The following is a 17,947-nucleotide window of genomic DNA, read 5'->3' as shown; positions in this document are numbered from 1 at the left end:
TTAACTCAATAAAATCTTCAGTTTTTGAACTCTACTTGAATTTCCAGCTCAACTTGGTCAACCAAATGTTTAGCTCAAATATTATTTGAAAGCAAATTTTGACTGTAAAATCTGTGATACTAGAAAGTTAAGAATTCATTGCTAAAGAAATTCACAGATTGATTCAGCAAATGTCACCTTTTTCGTCTTGACAGACTGATCCCAAGGTTATTGATTATTGTAAATTTGTTTTTTTCACTCTGTGCTAATGTGGGCTTTGAGAGTGATGAGACACACCAGGAATTTACTGACCTGCTTAACTATGACTATAGCTGCTGCACACAGTCGTACTTTTTTCTCTGTCCTATTGTACTCTTGCCCAAAATTGTCTGACATTTTCATCCAGAGGATAGTTAACACACACAGTAGGTGATGTCTAGGGATTATTAATATTCAACTAATTAGCAGGGACACTCTGACTTAAAAATCCTTACAAATACCACCTTTGTTTATTAAAATGGAAAGACTTTACAAATTTATTATTTGACTGTGCATTTGCATTCCTTTCACTTCACCCAATTAAAAGAGACTAGTCCGTTTTACTTTCAGGTACTCCTGGACTAGCATGGTGGTATGGTGCTTGGGTTGCCGTTGTTGTGGGGGAAGAATAAAATAAACATTTTTCATGGTGTGAAGTTTTGTAAAGAGCTTGTCTTAATGCAGCCTGTATTTCAGGCGAAACTTGACCTGACCCTGTTCTTCTAAATCCAGGATGAATTCATTTCTGGATGAGAAGTACTATTGCCAGGAGCTGGTTACTGCAGAAAGTGGAGACTCCATGGTTCTTTCACCATCCACATTCTTATGTTCTTATAGGCATGGAATTCAGGTGGCTTGGTTTATGACAGTTTCGCTGACGGCCATAGATACATCAGCCCCAGTGTAATCAGTTTTTTTTTTTCTTCATTTCAGTGACATCAGATACATAATTTGCCCTAATGAAATGGACAACCACTCTTAGCATGGGGAATAGGGGAAGAACAATGACCTGACCACATCTCCTAGGCATCTTCCTTTCTCAGTACATGTTGTGCTAATTCAAGACCAACCACTCTGGGGCCAGTGTCTATCAAAAAGCAGATGGATGGGGAAGGGGAAGCTGATCTTTAATATACAATTCTGCTTTGGAAAAATACACTTCACTTGTAGTGGGGAAAAAAAAAACAACTCATCCCACTGTAAGCATTAAAGTCAAATCTGAATCATATGAAATGGGGTGGCATGGCGGGGTAAGGGAATCCTCTCTTTGCAAATTTCATCATTTAGTTAAGACGTTGGTAGTATTTGCTGGTGTGTGAATTCTGTTCTGCAACTGGGTTGTGTGTGTTGTGGTTTTGCTTGGCTGCTGAGATAATTTTGTGGGATATAAAACGCAGTCCTATAAACAAAAAGTAGAACATCTCTTCCACGCTCCAAAATTCAGTAAACAAGCGTAGATGTGTGTGTACATCTTCCTCCTCCCCCAACCTCAGTTTTGTCTGCGGACTTGCTGAGAGTAGGTGGTTAAGGAATTTAATGTCTCTCTGTAGTGACTCACCAGAATGATTCACTAGTACGTGGAAATAGAATGACCCCGAGAGTCTCTTAACTACTCTGAAAGGCTGGGTCGGGTGGCATGCTCAGCATCGCTTGCCCTTTCTGGTATGGAGGCTGCTATTCTGTTCTCCCCATGTGCATTCCTTTATAGTGGGGCCACTAGTGTGCTCTTCCAGGTCCAATGAGGGGATCTGCAAACCTCACTATTCCTGCATGCATTGACAGGAACAGCTCCTATGTCTACAGTGAGTTTTTAAACATGTGGCCGCAAGTCTTAGCGCCCGGGTCTACAGACACAGACTCAGGCTTGCAAGGCTCACACTACGGTGCTAAAAACAGCTGTGTAGACATTTGGGCTTGGGCTACAGCATATGCTCTGAAGCCTGCGGTAGGGGTGGAGTTCAGATCACAAGCACAAAGTCTGCACAGGTGTGTTTAGTGCAAAAGCGTAACTCCAAATCAGCAGACTCAAGCTCCGTGATTCACTTCCACGGGTTTTAAAATAGAGTGAAGATGTTGTGACGAACTGGGACTGTTCTTACTGTGGTCTGCGAATGCTGACAGGGGAGTGTGGCTAGGATAGTCTGCATTGGGGGATGGTAGACTGCCCGAAGGAGAATACCTGAGTGTGTAACATGAGAACCCAGGAAGGGGTTGGAGGCCAGGTGACACCTTGGCCCGGGAAACTGAACAAAGGCTGTGGGAGGGGTTGCTGGACGCAGAGTGTTGGAAGCGGGCTGGAGAGATGGCTGGGAGGCAGATATGGCTCTGACCTCCCAAGGGGGGGCTGGGATGCCCTGGGACCCCAAGCTGGACCTAACTGAGGGGGGGCCCTGTTGTCTGTGCCTGCAAGACCTGTCTTGGACTGTATTCCTGTCATCCAAATAAACCTTCTGCTTTACTGGCTGGCTGAGAGTCATGGTGAATCGCAGGAAGCCGGGGGTGCAGGGCCCTGAGTCCCCCAATACTCCGTGACAGCTGGTGGCAGCGGCGGGATCTACTGCACCCCGTGGACGGCGCTTCCTGCAGTAAGTGACTGGGGAGCAGTAAAACGAAGGGGGATTGACGGGGACCAGGCGTGCTGAAGAGTGAGAGAGAGACGGTTATTACCCCTGGGAGTGTGTGACCAGCGAGAAGGACTTTTGCAGTAACAGGGTCCCCCGGGGGAATCGCAGCGAGTGGTCCCAGGGGCGGAGGAGTCTGCAGCTCGACCCTGGCAGAGAGGTGGTGACCTCGAGAAGGGCTGGCACACTAGGGGTCTCCCTGGGAACTGTGGGGAGCTGTGAGCACACAGGCCGGTGAGTGGCCAGCAGGAAGATATATGCTAAGCGGCTTAAGAGCGACCTGGTGGAGCTGTGCAAGCAGAGGGGGCTGCGCAGTGGGAGGCTCACCAAAGAACAGCTCATTGCCCAGCTGGAGGCGGAAGATCGCGCAAATGAACTGATCCCTGTGTCTCAGGGAAGCAGCCTGGCAAATGCAGCGCAGGCACCAGTGTCTGTCCCAGCTGGGAGTGGTCAGCCGGCTGCTGAGGGCTTCCCGAGACCCCTCCTTCCTATGCCTAGGGGAAGGGTGGGGAGGAGCCCAGCAAATACCGAGGGCGCCGTGACCCCCCCCGGCCAGCAGGGGATCCTCCCGGCGAAGCTCGCTGGCCAGCAGAGGATCCTCCCGGCGACGTTCGGCATCCGTGGAGCGGAATTGGCTGGAATGGGAGAAAGAGCTGAAACTGAGAGAGCTGGAGGATCGTGAGACAGAGACAGCATGAAGAGAGACAGAGACAGCATGAAGAGACAGCATCAGCATGAACTGGAACTGGCGAGACTGAAGGGCAGCGAACCCCCGGCTGCGGTGAGTGAGGGGGGACCCAGGACTGCACAGAGCTTTGATAAGTGCATCCTGGCCCCACGCAAGGAGGGGGAGGACATGGATGACTTCCTGGATGCCTTTGAGACGGCCTGTGAGCTGCACCGGGTTGATCCCGCGGACAGACTCCGGGTCCTTACCCCCTTACTGGACCCCAAAGCCGTGGCATTGTACCGCCAACTGGAAGAGGCAGAGAAAGGGGACTACGAACTATTCAAAAAGGCCCTGCTACATGAGTTTGGGCTGACTCCTGAGATGTACCGGGAAAGGTTCCGGAGTCAGGATAAAACCCCTGAGATCTCATATCTGCAACTAGCCGTCCGCATGGAAGGATACGCCAGCAAGTGGGCTGATGGGGCCCAGACGAAGGAGGACCTGGTCAAACTGCTGGTACTGGAGCAACTGTATGAGCGGTGCCCATCCAACCTGAGGCTGTGGTTGGTGGACAGAAAGCCAGAGAACCCGCGACGTGCAGGCCGGCTGGCCGATGAGTTTGTAAAGAGCTGGTCAGGAGATAACAGGGAGGAGTCCCAAAGGAACAGTCCCACCACAACGTAGAGAGAGAGTCACCATGGGACCTCCCCGTGGGAAAACACAGAAAAACCCCATCAAAGGGGAACATCCGGCGTCAGGACCATCCGACCCACTCAAGGGGACCCATGGGACATGGGCTGCTACCACTGTGGCCAGAAAGGCCACATACAGGCCCAGTGCCCTAGGCTCAGGGACAGACTGAGCAGACTGAACCCACAGAGGGTTGACTGGGTAGAGACCCAGCCCGGCGAGAGGCAGCATTCCCAGGGAAGGGGGGCTGGCAGAGTACCACCTGCTAAGGAGGGAGGAGAGCTCCAGGCCAGCTCCTCTGGGGGGCTGGATGCTCCAGACTCAGGGTTTTTGGTTTATACGGTAGGCGCGGGGCTGTCCTTCCGGAGAGAGTACCTTGTTCCCCTGGAGGTGGATGGGAGGAAGGTCAATGGATACTGGGATACGGGCGCAGAGGTGACGCTGGCCCGGCCCGAGGTGGTGGTGCCCAACACCTACCTGACCCTGACGGGGGTGGGTGGGACACCAGTCAAAGTGCCCGTGGCAAGGGTACACCTGAAGTGGGGGGCCAAGGAGGGCCCCAAGGATGTGGGGGTACACCCGTATTTGCCCACTGAGGTGTTGATGGGGGGGGGGACCTGGAGAACTGGCCAAGCAACCCCCAAAAGGCACTGGTTGTGACCCGCAGTCAGAGCTGGCGAGGGGCACTGCGCCCTGGCCTTGGGGCGGGGGTGCCTTCCCTGAGGCGCAGGACCCTAACCTGGTGGGAAGGGAACGCCCAGGGACACGGCTCAGGGAGGCTGCAGCTTCAGACCCAGCCGGCGAGAAAGAGCAGGTGGCCATCCCTGTCCCAGCTGCTGAGTTCCAGGCCGAGTTGCAGAGAGATCCCTCCTTGCGGAAGATAAGGGACCTGGCCGACCTCGATGCGGTACAGACCATGGGACGAGGTGGCCGGAAAAGGTTCCTGTGGGAGAAGGGGTTCCTGTACCGAGAATGGGCTCCCCCAGGGAAAATGGAGTCAGGGGGGATCAGGAGGCAGCTGGTGGTACCCCAGAAGTATCGCCGCCAGCTGCTGTGCCGGGCCCATGACATTCCCCTCTCAGGGCACCAGGGAACCTGGCATACCCAGCAGAGGCTGCTACGGAGCTTTTACTGGCCTGGGGTCTTTGTTACTGTCCGACAGTACTGCGGATCCTGTGACCCCTGTCAGAGGGGGAGGAAGGCCCGGGACAAGGGGAAAACAGCTTTAGGACCCTTGCCCAGCATAAAGGATCCTTTCCGGAGGGTGGCCAAGGTTAAAAGGGCGGCTCTAAACCAAGAGAGCCCAAAGCACAGACCTCCAGACTGGAGCGCTGGGAGAAGACCACAGCCCAGTTGGAACCCCAGGGGTATTGGGGTGGGAAAAGGGCACAGGCCGCATAAACCTTCCCACATGCGAACTGCGAGTGCCATCAAGCACCCCCGACCTAAGGGGGGGCATGAAACTGGAGGGGCCTGGTGTAATTCTCACCAAGGAATGGGAGAGATGCGGGGGCATCCATGGGAACGGGGGTAGGTTCTAACTTCCCCGGGTCACTGGCTAAAGTGACCCTGCTCAGTTCGGTCTCGAAGCGGGGAGAGATGTGACGAACTGGGACTGTTCTTACTGTGGTCTGTGAATGCTGACAGGGGAGTGTGGCTAGGATAGTCTGCATTGGGGGATGGTAGACTGCCCGAAGGAGAATACCTGAGTGTGTAACATGAGAACCCAGGAAGGGGTTGGAGGCCAGGTGACACCTTGGCCCGGGAAACTGAACAAAGGCTGTGGGAGGGGTCGCTGAAGGCAGAGTGTTGGAAGCGGGCTGGAGAGATGGCTGGGAGGCAGAGATGGCTCTGTCCTCCCAAGGGGGGGCTGGGATGCCCTGGGACCCCAAGCTGGACCTAACTGAGGGGGGGGCCCTATTGTCTGTGCCTGCAAGACCTGTCTTGGACTGTATTCCTGTCATCCAAATAAACCTTCTGCTTTACTGGCTGGCTGAGAGTCATGGTGAATCGCAGGAAGCCGGGGGTGCAGGGCCCTGAGTCCCCCAATACTCCGTGACAGATGTACCCAGAGATACTCGTCTAGATGTAGGGAGGAGAACATCTTGATTCCCGTCAAATAAATTCCTCCAGATGCCAAGGGTCCCCTTTGCTGCAGTGCTGCTAATACTTACCCACCAGACAGCTTGATTTCTTTTCCTTTGTTGCCACTTCTCACACTCTTAGGTCTGCACTTCTTTTTTTTTTGTGTACGAAGATCACCGTATCCTAAAGGGGTGTTATTGCAGAATTTCATGTCACTATTACAAAAGCTCTAAGGCAGTGGTTCCCAAACTTTAGCAACCTGTGAACCCCTTTCACTAAAATGTCAAGTCTCGCGAACCCCCTCCTAAAAATGAATGTTTCCGGGGATTTTCTCCTTTACCTGAGTATGAAATATAAAAGTAGTGATCTGGGAAATATAAAATTTGTTTTTATGACATGCTTATTACACACTATTTATTATGAATTATTATTGATAATTACAGTATTTTTATTACATTATGAAAACAGCAACACTCTTCCAAGTTCTCAGTTTTGCAGCTTGTATCACTTTGAATAAGCCTGTTCTAGGACAACACTCCTATGTTTCATCAAGCAGTATCAGATGTGAAACAGCATGAAGGTATTTAAGAAGCCAACTCAAAGAGTTCCTCCTACACAAGCATTCAGGTCTTGAGCAGTTCAGACAAACAACACACGTTACAACAAAGCTTAAACTTGTTCTTCATAATAATTTTAAAAACAATACTAGCTGCCTATTTAATTTTAAAAACAGCAAAATATATCCACCTCCTTTTCCATTTCTTATAAGGAGTCTTGAAGTTTAAATCTCCTCAGTGTGAGAGAGATGCTTGTTTTGATCTGCTTAGCTCTTGGCAGTCCAAGGCTCCGGGCTGCTGGCCCCCTGCTGTCTGGTGTCCCTAGGGCCAGCTCTGTCCGCCATTAGGGAATTCTTCCCCGAGAACCCCCTGTAACATTTCGCGAACCCCCAGGGATTCACGAACCTCAGTTTGGGAACCACTGCTCTAAGGTGTACCACCTCTGAGGTGTTTACATGCCACTTACCAATGGTGTGGCCTTTGGATTGGCAGCTGCTGTGCAAGTGTCAGGTCAGTAATATACATTCCTCCCACCCCAAAAATCCCTGTACACTTCTCTGTACAGTGGGGTAAAGTGCTTCATGCCAACTAATGTGGCAGACTCCAAATCATCTGAGTTTGAATCCTGCCCAGCCTGCAATGGACTCGCCTTCCGGTTGATGGGCACAGTTGATGCCTGTTCTCTCTGTGGCAGAGTCACATCCCAGATAGGTGCTCAGTGTGTAAATCCTTCTCTTTTGAGAGCTCGTACATCTAGGGACATGTGATTGAAACTGCATCTACTCAAACATTCGATACACTTGTCACTTCAGACTCAGAGGAGGTGACTGCCTCCAAAAAATGACTGAAAGGGTCTTTTTCAGTGACTGCTTCTGTGAGCACACACACTGCCTTAGGGTTCAACGAAAGGAAGGCAGGAAAGAAGATGCAGTCAGAATTGGCACCAGCTGCACTGACTGCCCCAGCACGAGTTGCCTTTATGCCAGCGCTGGTCTCAGGGCCAGCACTCCTGATGCCAACAATGTCGTTATCAGAGCTGACAAAGGTGAGACTGAAAGAGAGCTGAGTAGAGCCCAAGCATGGATTCAGGCATAGGGAGATGTCCTGTAAGGAGGGGAGAAGCTTCGCTCCAAGGACAAGGGGTTGAAGTCTGCTATTAGGGCAGGAATGATGCACTGTGAACTAGTACAGACTTAGATGCAGATCATACCAATTAAGAGTCAGTGATATGCCCTCACAGAATTATTGAGATTCCCTCCAGAGACATAGTCCGTACCAGAGAGGTGCCCAGGACTGGAGCTGAAACATTATTCCACAACACCTCTGTTCAAAAAGTTGTGTATTCTTCGCTGTTGCTAGATTACGCCTTCCCTCTGGCATCAAGCAGGGATGTCTGTCTTCTATCTTCTGAGAGTGACCCAAGGGCTGGTAGCTGACATCCCTGTGGTATGATTTCACCCTCGAAGTGTGAGTGCAGCAACCCCAAAGTCCCTGCACCTCCTAGGAGTCAGTGATAGCCTAGTGCAGTGGTTCTCAATTGGGGGTAGCAGTACCCCTAAGGGTATGCAGAGGTCTTCCAGAGGGTACATCAACTCATCTAGATATTTGCCTAATTTTACAACAGGCTACATAAAATGTACTAGGGAAGTCAGTACAAACTAAAATTTTGTACAGACAATGACTTGTTTGTACTGCTCTATAAACAATACACTGAAATGTAAGTACAATATTTATATTCCAATTGATTTATTTTATAATTATATGGTAAAAATAAGAAAGTAAGCAATTTTCCCGTAATAGTGTGCTGGGACACTTTTATATTTTTATGTCTGATTTTGTAAGCAAGTAGTTTTAAGTGAGCTGAAACTTGGGGGTATGCAAGACAAATCAGACTCCTGAAAGGAGTAGAATAGTCTGGAAAGGTTGAGAGCCACTGGCCTGATGGACTTCCTGAGTAGGCAATCTGTGACCAATTGTAAATGGTCCGTGCACAGATCCATCACAGGACCAATATTCCATCATTGGGGATCCCCCATAATAGACTTGCTTGCTACCAAGGACAATGCCAGGTATTGCAACTTTTCTTCCAGAGGTGGCCTCCATCCAGGATCATTGCCAGATATAGATTGTAAGCCTAGTGCAATGGGGCCCTAGGTGCTATAGGAATAATTATTTATATTTAGTGGTTGGCTTATAAACCTTTATGATCTAGAGCATAATGTCTTCCAAATTTGTGAGCACTTGCACAGATAAGTTAGGCTTATTTATACATCTCCAATCTCTTTTCCCCTCACCCCCACCCCATTCCTGCTAGGCTCTTGGCCTCAATGACTTCTCTGTAGTCTTGAGTTCTGCTGGCTAATTGTGTTGTGTTTTCTCTCCAGATCTTCTAACCCATCCCTCTCGTGGTCCCTGCTGCCAGGGCTGCTTTCTGTCTTGACCGCTGCAGCATCCTGCTCCAACCCTAAATGTAGTTGCCTAGTTCACCTGCCTTTTCTGCTACTCAGGCCATGTATCGGCATTCGCCCAATGTGAAGTTAAAGCTTGTACTACCTCCCTAAGCTCTCCTTCCTGCCTACAATCCAAGCGCCTCTCACCACGCTGTGTGTCCTTCCTCCACTGTTTGTTATGGGAACCCTTCCTCTCCCCTTCTAAAAGCGTGCCAGGTCCACAAAGCATTCCTCTTATCAGATGCAATCCATTGACTTTGCTCTGTACTGCACTATGCATATGGGTACGTCTATATAGCATTTTGGAGTCCACGGGAGTGAGCCTCCCAGCATGGGTCAACAGACTCTGGGTAGCAGGGCTCATGCTAGAGCTCTAAAAATAGCTGTTTAGACTTTGCTTTGAAGTTGCAGCGTGGGCTGGAGCTCGGGCTCTGAAACCTGTCCCTCTCCCCGGCTTTCAAAGCCCAAGCTCCAGCCTGAACTGAAACATCAAAGCACTGTCCACAGAGCTATTTTTAGAGCACGAGCATGAGCCCTGCTAGGCTGAATCGGTTGACCTGGGCTCTGATGCTTGCTTCCTTGAGCTCCAAAATGCTGTGTAGACATAATGTGTCTTCAGACTGTGAGCTCCTCAGGCCGGGGCTTGATTTTCTTCGTGCACTTTGTCTGTTGTGCCGTGCTTGGGTATGAAATGTTTGTAAAATGCTTTGAGATTCTCACGTAACCGATACTATAGCGGTACAAAGTGTTGTGATCAGAGAGGCTTGGGTCCTGAAGTCTGGATCTGGCTCCAAAGGCTCGCAGAGTTGAGTAATGTTAAGATCCAGAATTTTGGCTCAGTTCTGTCTCTAGTTATGATTTTATTAAATGGGAGAGGATGGGGAACGCAACTGAAGCAGCGTCGAAAATGGAGAGGCTAGATTTCTTTTTCAGTAGGTGATTACAGCCAGCAAATAAATGCGCATGACAGGTCACAGGTCAGTTTATGTTGGTGGTTTGTCCCACCACCTTTGACTCTGTCCCTCTTTAGAGATTTCCTGTATAAATAAGTCTAAAAATATTTGGTTTTGGAGGGGGAGGGGAGTGTAAAGAGGCCATTAGGAGGTGGGTGCCACTTAGGTGACTAAAATGGGAGAGGGCGCTATTTTGAAAGCAGCTTTTCACGTATATTCTGCATTTATTTTTACCCTGCGATGGGTCATAACTTTAAAACTAGTGAACACGTCTCACTCTAAAAACACGCTTCCTTTTATAGTGTACACATGGCGGTGGCTTTACTACATTCAGCATAGAACTATTTCCTATTTTCCAGTTGTTCAGTAACACTCCAAAGCCCTTGCTCTGCCTCCCTCTCCATTGACTTTCTCGCCTTGCCAATCCATTATTGTGATTTCAGTGAGACGACGCCAGTGTTGAGCGTTTAATGGGCCATGAGCAGGAAGTTCAGTTATTTCCTCCTCCTGTGAGACCATGATGTCATCAGCTGTTCTGGGTCACTTTATCATCTGCTGCTGCTGTTGCTTTGGTGTGTGTGGAAAGAATGTAAACAGCACTTTCCAGATGTTCTCAGGGTGGCTGCAAACCCATAAATGGGCTGTTTAGTTCAGGAGCATTAGTAATGTGTTTAGGGGTTGCAGTGATTAGAGTAATAAAAATGTGTAGTGCTATAAGCCTCCAGCACAGCATGCTCTGTTAGTTACATCACGTATGAGCAAAAGCTGGCAAGGGAGGGCAGTTCCTGCTGTGTATGTATGTGGCCCCATTGGTGCAGTATCTGAGCACCTCACAGGCACTAATGAGTTTAGCCTCTCAGCACACCAGGGGAGGATTTCACAGGTGGGTAACTGGGATACCGGATGATTAAGTGATTTGTTCTGTGGCTTAGTCAGGCATTGAACCTGGATCCGTGATGTTCCCAGGGCCTTAACCATAAGATTATTTTTATTATTGTACTTTCCTGTTTCTCCTCCCTCTCTCCCTTCCAAACCATCACCCCCAACTTTGAATCCCAGATAAAATTAAACAATAGAAAGGTCTGTGGCAGGCAGGTGCTAGTCTTTGTTAACCCATTCTGCCTCCAGGTGGTGGCTAAAGAGCTTGTTATATTGATGTTCTAGTCAGACTAATGATGAAAGAATCCAAAAAGGCATTCTAGTTGTCTTCGAACTCCCCCCCCCCCCCAAAATAGCAGATTTGGTGCTAGTGAAAGGTGCTGGATAGGTAATCTTGGAGCTGGTGGCCTCTGACCCATAATAGGCATAGCACAGATTGCAGCAGCAGAGTGAAAGTCTTCCACCCTGAGCTCTCAGTGATCAACAAGAGATCCCCTCTAGGTGGGAGGCTAGTTAAGTGCGGCTGGCCCATAGATTAATTAAACTAGTCCAGAGTGGGTAGATAAAATACAGCAAGGCCATGGCAGCTAATGGCTAGAGTGGAAGACTTTTTCTGGCTTTGCCAAGTTTGTCGTGTCACCTTGTGCAAGTCATTTAACTTCTCTGTACCACTGTGTCCCCCCCCATCTGGAAAATGGGGATGATGATGCTTCCTTACCTCACAGGGTGCTGTGAAGTGCTTTGAGACTCTTAGATAAATACTGAGGTTGACTATAAACAAAATACTTTAGCTAGTATTTTAAAAGGAAGCTACCTATTGAATTTTAGAAAATCAAAGAGAGAGTGGAAAAATGAATCTTAGCCTTGTATCTTCTCTCTGTGAAAATGCAGGTTATTATAGTGTCCAGTTTGGGATTGGAAAGGTCTTCTCTATCTCACTGCAGCTGGAGACAAGGACTTCAGGGTGAAGCATCAAACCTCATGCACCACTAGGGAATTAAAAAACAAACAAACAAAAAACCCCAAGGCTAAAAAACCCGTCACTTCAGGGTGTGGGTTTTTTTTTTTTTAATGGACTAATTAATTTTTATTGAGTCTTGGAAAATCTGATGTCAGACCTGCATTGTAGCAGGGCATGATGGAGCACAAGTTGATTGGAAATTATATAGCCATGATCACAAGGCAGTGAAAGTTTAACTATGGGAGTTTAAAATAGCAAAGCTGAGCCATGTTGATATTAAAAGACATGACTGAATAGAAATAATGGTTTAATATTAAACTAGTTTTCTTTTCTTGGGGGAGGAAGCAAAATGCGTTGCTGGTTTCTCTCCCAATATCTGTTGTCCAAATATAGGTTTCTTACTTCAATACCTTGATCTTTTTTTAATTATTGCTGGGAGATCAGTGTTTGCAGCTTTTCCCCCCACCAAACACAAGTTACAAGTTGCTTTATGGATTATCTGGCAGTCGTTTACGTGTGTCTCATCGTAGCACATACAACCTTGGTGTAACTCCACTGAAGTCAACTGGATGAATGTTGCCCCTTAAATTTCCTGGCAACTGAAGCCAGAGCTCCCTGGAGTGTTTTCCAGGCTTCTTCCATGAATCTCTGCTGCCATGTCACCTTTCTTCGTTTTTCATGATTTCAGCTGGGGAAGATCTAAATACCTGCTCCCTGTTCCACCTGAATCCACTGGGTGAAAGGAACTCTTCTGTTTTCAGTCTTAACAGACCTATTCTTTAATTTTCTGTGAAAAGCAGAAAAAGTCTGGGCCTAGTCGGTTAATGTGCAGGCGTTTAGTCTCCAGAGATCTGGATTCAAAACTTTATTTCTCTAAATGAAGTATGTATTCTTCTCCTAGTCCCTGGGTATGCTTGTCAGTACCTCCAAAATGACTGCCCAGTCCCATGACATTAGCAGCCTGTCTGATATTCCATCCCTGTCCAAAGTGGGTGCTGCAGGTAAGGACAGGGGAGTTTTGGGCGTGAGCATGTGTGTGGAGAGCCTGCCTGGTTCGTACTGGGTTCCTTGCATTCATGAGCCCATAGTTTGAATACAAAAAATTTGAAAAGGGAAAAGAATACTCTTTCTGATGACATCATTGACAATGGTCTATAATTTGTCCACCATAATCTATTTCCCTCCAGTGCTAGCTAACTAGCTAGAGTGCAGAGACCCATGAGAGCAAGGCAAGGGAGGTAGAGGAGGGAGCTTGCAAAGATGGAGCCAAAAAGTAGCTTAGTTACATAACTGTACAAAAGGAAAGGGCTTTGTGTGTTTTTTTTTTTTTTTCCATGCCCTTCTGCAAAATGAAAAATGGTGTTGGAAACCTGAATGGAAAAATCCTGAGCATCATTGAACCCTGCAGGGACATGAAGTATATTGAAATATTCCACCTGTTTTATGGCTGTTGCTTTTCCTCTTTCAGGTTTGATATCTACAGGAAGGTGCCAAAAGACCTCACACAGCCAACCTACACAGGAGCTATTAGTAAGTACCAGCTCTCATTGCCTCCTGGGCATACCCCAGTCTAAAATTAGTATTTCTTCTGGCCTCCCTCTAAAAGGTCTGATTTTTAAAGGGATATTAAACACATGAGAAAAGACATCTTCTGTGGCTGAGGCAGCTTGCTGTGTCCAGTCTGTGCTCTTGTATGGAGGAGCTGAATAGCCCCTGAAGGCAATTTGTTTTAGAACCACACGGACAGAAAATGGCAAAAAGGGAGCTGTTAAAAGCAGGCCATTTAACTGTGACACGGGCTGAAGTAGATGGGGAGCTGCTAGCTCTCTCCCTTGATGGGTGCGTGCCTCTCCAAACAGACTTTTCAATTCTTGCCCCGCCTCTTCCCTCAACGCCTCACCCCCTGCTCACTTCTCTTCTCTCCTCCCTCTGTCACTTGCTCTCCACCACCACCACCACCCCCCTGGCCCCACTCACTCCCCACACTCCCAGAACTCACCAGCTGCCTGCAGAGCCAGGCTGGGAGGAGCTGACGTGGAGCCTGCCCACCTGCCCAATTGGGGCACAGCGGGGGGTTGGTCCCCAGAGCAAGGGGCTGGGGCAGGGAGGGATCAGTCCCGGTAGCAAGGGGCAAGGGCTGGGGCAATCGGGGCAGAAGGGGGGGGGTGGAGAGGGCCCTCCCCCCCCCCGCCCCCCCACCAGCCACTGCTCTCTGTCAGGTGTCAGCAGCTGAGTAGCTCTTCCATGTGGCTGCAGCTGCTGCTCTTCCTACCCCCGAGTGATGGAGGCCGGTTACTGCAGCCAACAGTCAGCTGTGCTGACTGGATGGATGCCTCTAGGAACACCTGACAACCCTAGCTTTGGACTCAGCTAGCTTAAATAATTTTGTATAATCTGGAGACTTTGCCACTTCTGGATCATTAATTGATCACTTTTCTGGATCATTTAATGAATATGTTAAACAGCACAGGTTCCAATATAGACGCCTCTCTCCATTGTGAAAACTGATCATTTATTTCTACCCTTTCTTTCCTATGTTTTAACCAGTTACTGATCCAGGAGAGGATCTTCCCTGTTATCCTATGACTACTTAATTTCCTTAAGAGCCTTTGATGAGGGACCTTGTCATAGGCTTTTTGAAAATCCAGACATACTATATCAACTGGATCAGCCTTATACACATGATTGTTGACTCTCTCAAAGAGCTCTAATAGATTGGTGAGGTATGACTTCCCTTTACAAAAGCCATATTGACTCTTCCCCAACAAATACTTATGTATCTGAAAATTCTGTTCTTTACTATAGTTTCTACCAATTTGCCCCCTACAATGTGGGACAATACTGCATATTTGTCACCCAAAAAGAACAGCGCTCATATGGGAATCTTCCTGCACATTCTCTGCAGTGAAGATCAATACAAAGAACTCATTTAGCTTCTCTGCAATGGCCTTGTCTTCTTTGAGTGCTCTTTTAACACCTTGGTTGTCTAGTGGCTCCACTGCTGGTTTGTCAGGCTTCCTGTTTCTGATATACTTTCAAAAAAAAAAAAAAAAAAAAAAAAAAAACTCAAAACCTTACTACTAGATTTTGCATCTTAAATAAGTTGCTTCTCAAATTCCTTCTTGGCCTGTCTTATTGTACTTTTACATTTTATCTGCCAGAGTTTGTGCATGTAGGATTTGACTTCCAAATTTTAAAGGATGCTTTTTTGCCTCTACTGGCTTTCATTACTCTGCTGTTTAGCCAGAGTGGGATTCTTTTGGTCCTTTTATTGTCTCTTCTGATTTGAGATATGCATTTAGTTTGCGTCTTTGTCATGGTCTTTCTAACTAGTCCCCATGCTGTTTGCAGGCGTTTTACCTTTGTGGCAGCTCCATTTAATTTCCATCTAACAAGTGGTCTTATTTTTATATCGTTCCTATTTTTAGCGTTGAGTCTCTTTGGTATTCTGTCCCCTACAAGGATGTTAAAGTTAATTAGATGATGGTCACTATTACCGAGCTGTTCAGCTATAGTCACCTATTGAACCAAATGCTGTGCTCCACTTAGGACTAAATCAAGAATTGCCTCTCCCCTTGTGGGTTCCAGGATTAGCTGCTCCATGAAGCAGTCATTATGGTATCTAAAAATTTTAACTCTTCATTATGCCCTGATGTGACATTTACCCAATCAATAAGAGGCCAGCCGAAATCACCCATTATTATTGTGCTTTATGCTCTTGTAGCCTCTTTAACCTTCCTTAGCATTTCACAATCGCTGTTATCAGTCAGGAGAGAGCTGGGGTGGTGGGGTGGCAATAAAGATGGGATTCCTCTGGGATCAGAGATGGAGCTGGCGAGGAGAAGAGAGCCCAGTATGACTTATTTTCTGCAATTTTTTTGTTTTTATTTTTCACTTTGCCTATAACTAGGGTCCTACCAAATTCCTGGCCATGAAAAATGTGTCATGGACCATGAAATCTGGTCTCCCCCCGTGAAATTTGGCAGCAGCAGAGAAGTAAGGGTGACAATACCGCAATCCCCCTAAAATAACTTTGCCACCCCCCTGCAACTCCCTTTTGGGTCAGAACTCCCAATTTGACAAATCCTGGTCTCCCCCTATGAAATCTGGTCTTTTGTGTGCTTTTACACTATACTATACAGATTTCACAGGGGGAGACCAGCATTTCTCAAATTGTGATCCTGACCCAAAAGGGAGTTGCAGGGGGTGGCGATATCATACCGTGCCATCCTTACTTCTGCGCTGTGGCTGATGGCGGCTCTGCCTTCAGCGCTGGGCTCCCAGCCAGCAGCTGTGGCTCTCCAGCCACCCAGCTCTGATGGTAGCACCGCCTCCAGCAGCAGCACAGAAGTAAGGGTAGCAGTACTACAATCTCCCCTACAATAACCTTGGCCATCCACCACTTTTGGATCAGGACCCCTACAATTACAACACCGTGAAATTTCAGATTTAAATACCTGAAATCATGAAATATACAATTTTAAAAATCCTATGACCATGAATTTGGTAGGACCCTACCTATAACAATCCACTCCCCACCCTATGTATCTGTGCATAGTTTTTGGTTGATGTAAATTTCTTGCCTTGGGCCTTTCTTCTTCCTTCCTCCTTTTTCAAATTGACTGAGTAATGTAATTTCACACCATCATTATCACTGAGTGCTCTGCGTGGAGTGGTAAATACAGATCTAGCTGATCCTGCCAAATTTGTAATTAGATGCCTAATGCGGCTTTCCTGTTCCGTTTCACACTGACTCCCTTTGATCACGTAGTTGTGGCCCATTCACTCACCCTCGGAGATTGGGTCAGTGGCCCTGTATTCATTTCTGACACAAGTGATGTCATATCCCTTGGTGGAGTCAGTGACAGTGAATCAGAAGGATGTGAAGCGAAGGGCTGTGTGAGCCAGGGAGACTCCTGACCAAAGATGGGATGAGTTGTTTTACCAAACATTTGGTGTCACTGAACCATTTTTCTCCAGAGGCTCCATGCCTCTCTGGCTCTCCCAAACACTGAGTCCTCCAGCATTGACCCTGCCCTCCTGTAGTGATGGTGCAACTGCTAAGATTATTCCCAATGTGCCAGGACAGTAGTTTGCATAGACACCCCCCTCTCCCCAACAAGCACAGCCATAAGGTCTGCATGAACCTGTTGATAAGTTTGGAGGCCCGTAAGATCTGTTGTTAGGAGGGGACTCTTAGAGTGTGTCAAGGCCCCAAAACTTCCCTTCCATTTGGGAAGTGACAGTCCCACACCTCATCTTGATTCCGTTTGGGAGCTTGTCCCATAGTGCAGTTCTCTCTGTATCACCTGAAAAGGAGCTTTTAAAAAAACTTTTTTAGAGCTGGGATAGTGTGCCCCTCTCTGATCTGTGACATTTGATTAGTGCAGTAAGTTTGTCATGGAAAACTTTGGAGGCCAGGAATCTTACTAAAATGATTAACTGACTCATTTCCCCCTGTATCTGGCTTATCAAGCCTTCCTTTCCTTTGACAGGTTCCTCTCTAACCACTTCACATCTCCTGCCTGCCACCCTCCTGGTGTGGAGGGGATTGGAAAGCTTACACCAGTCAGGTGGTCAACATACAAAACCAGCTGGCACCTCTGTGTGTGGTGATCTCTGTATACAGCCTTCTCAATGGGCTGCCTCTCTGACTCAGCCTGTGACTCTTGATTGTAAAACCAGCATCTCTAAGCTTTGCAGGCTTTTTATGGAAGTCAGGAGTGAGACAAGCCAACTGCCCTACTTAGGGTATAATGTGCCAGTTTGCAGCCTGTCAGGACAGCAGGATTTTGTGATAAATATTTTATGAGATTTTGGTTGTAATAATCTTATTTAGGGGATTGCGTGTGTGGTGGGGGATTAATTCCCCATAAAGAATTTTTACCAGGGCACCAGAATAAAAGAAATGACTATGGTACTAGAATAGATGAAATGACTATGGTTGCATCTCTGGACATCTAACTTGCTTGAAGTTCTAAAACAGTTTGTAGCAGCTGATTGCTTATAGTCCTGCACTTTCCATGTAATTGCTACATAGGCACTGGTCCAGTGTTGCCTCTG

At 47.6% G+C, this 17,947-nt stretch overlaps 1 protein-coding gene across 1 annotated transcript in view; it reads left to right on the top strand.

The window, feature by feature from the left end:
• Positions 1 to 17,947, top strand: part of ERGIC1 (endoplasmic reticulum-golgi intermediate compartment 1) — a 104,327-nt gene that overhangs the window by 22,317 nt on the left and 64,063 nt on the right. The window contains exon 2 of the mRNA XM_054038204.1: positions 13,353 to 13,414. Within this exon, the coding sequence (XP_053894179.1) occupies positions 13,353 to 13,414 (62 nt within the window). The remainder of the gene's footprint in view (positions 1 to 13,352; positions 13,415 to 17,947) is intronic.

The sequence above is a fragment of the Malaclemys terrapin genome, chromosome 8 (genome assembly GCF_027887155.1).
Source record: "Malaclemys terrapin pileata isolate rMalTer1 chromosome 8, rMalTer1.hap1, whole genome shotgun sequence".
Classification (NCBI taxonomy): domain Eukaryota; kingdom Metazoa; phylum Chordata; order Testudines; family Emydidae; genus Malaclemys; species Malaclemys terrapin.
This window is presented reverse-complemented; position numbering and strand designations above follow the sequence as displayed.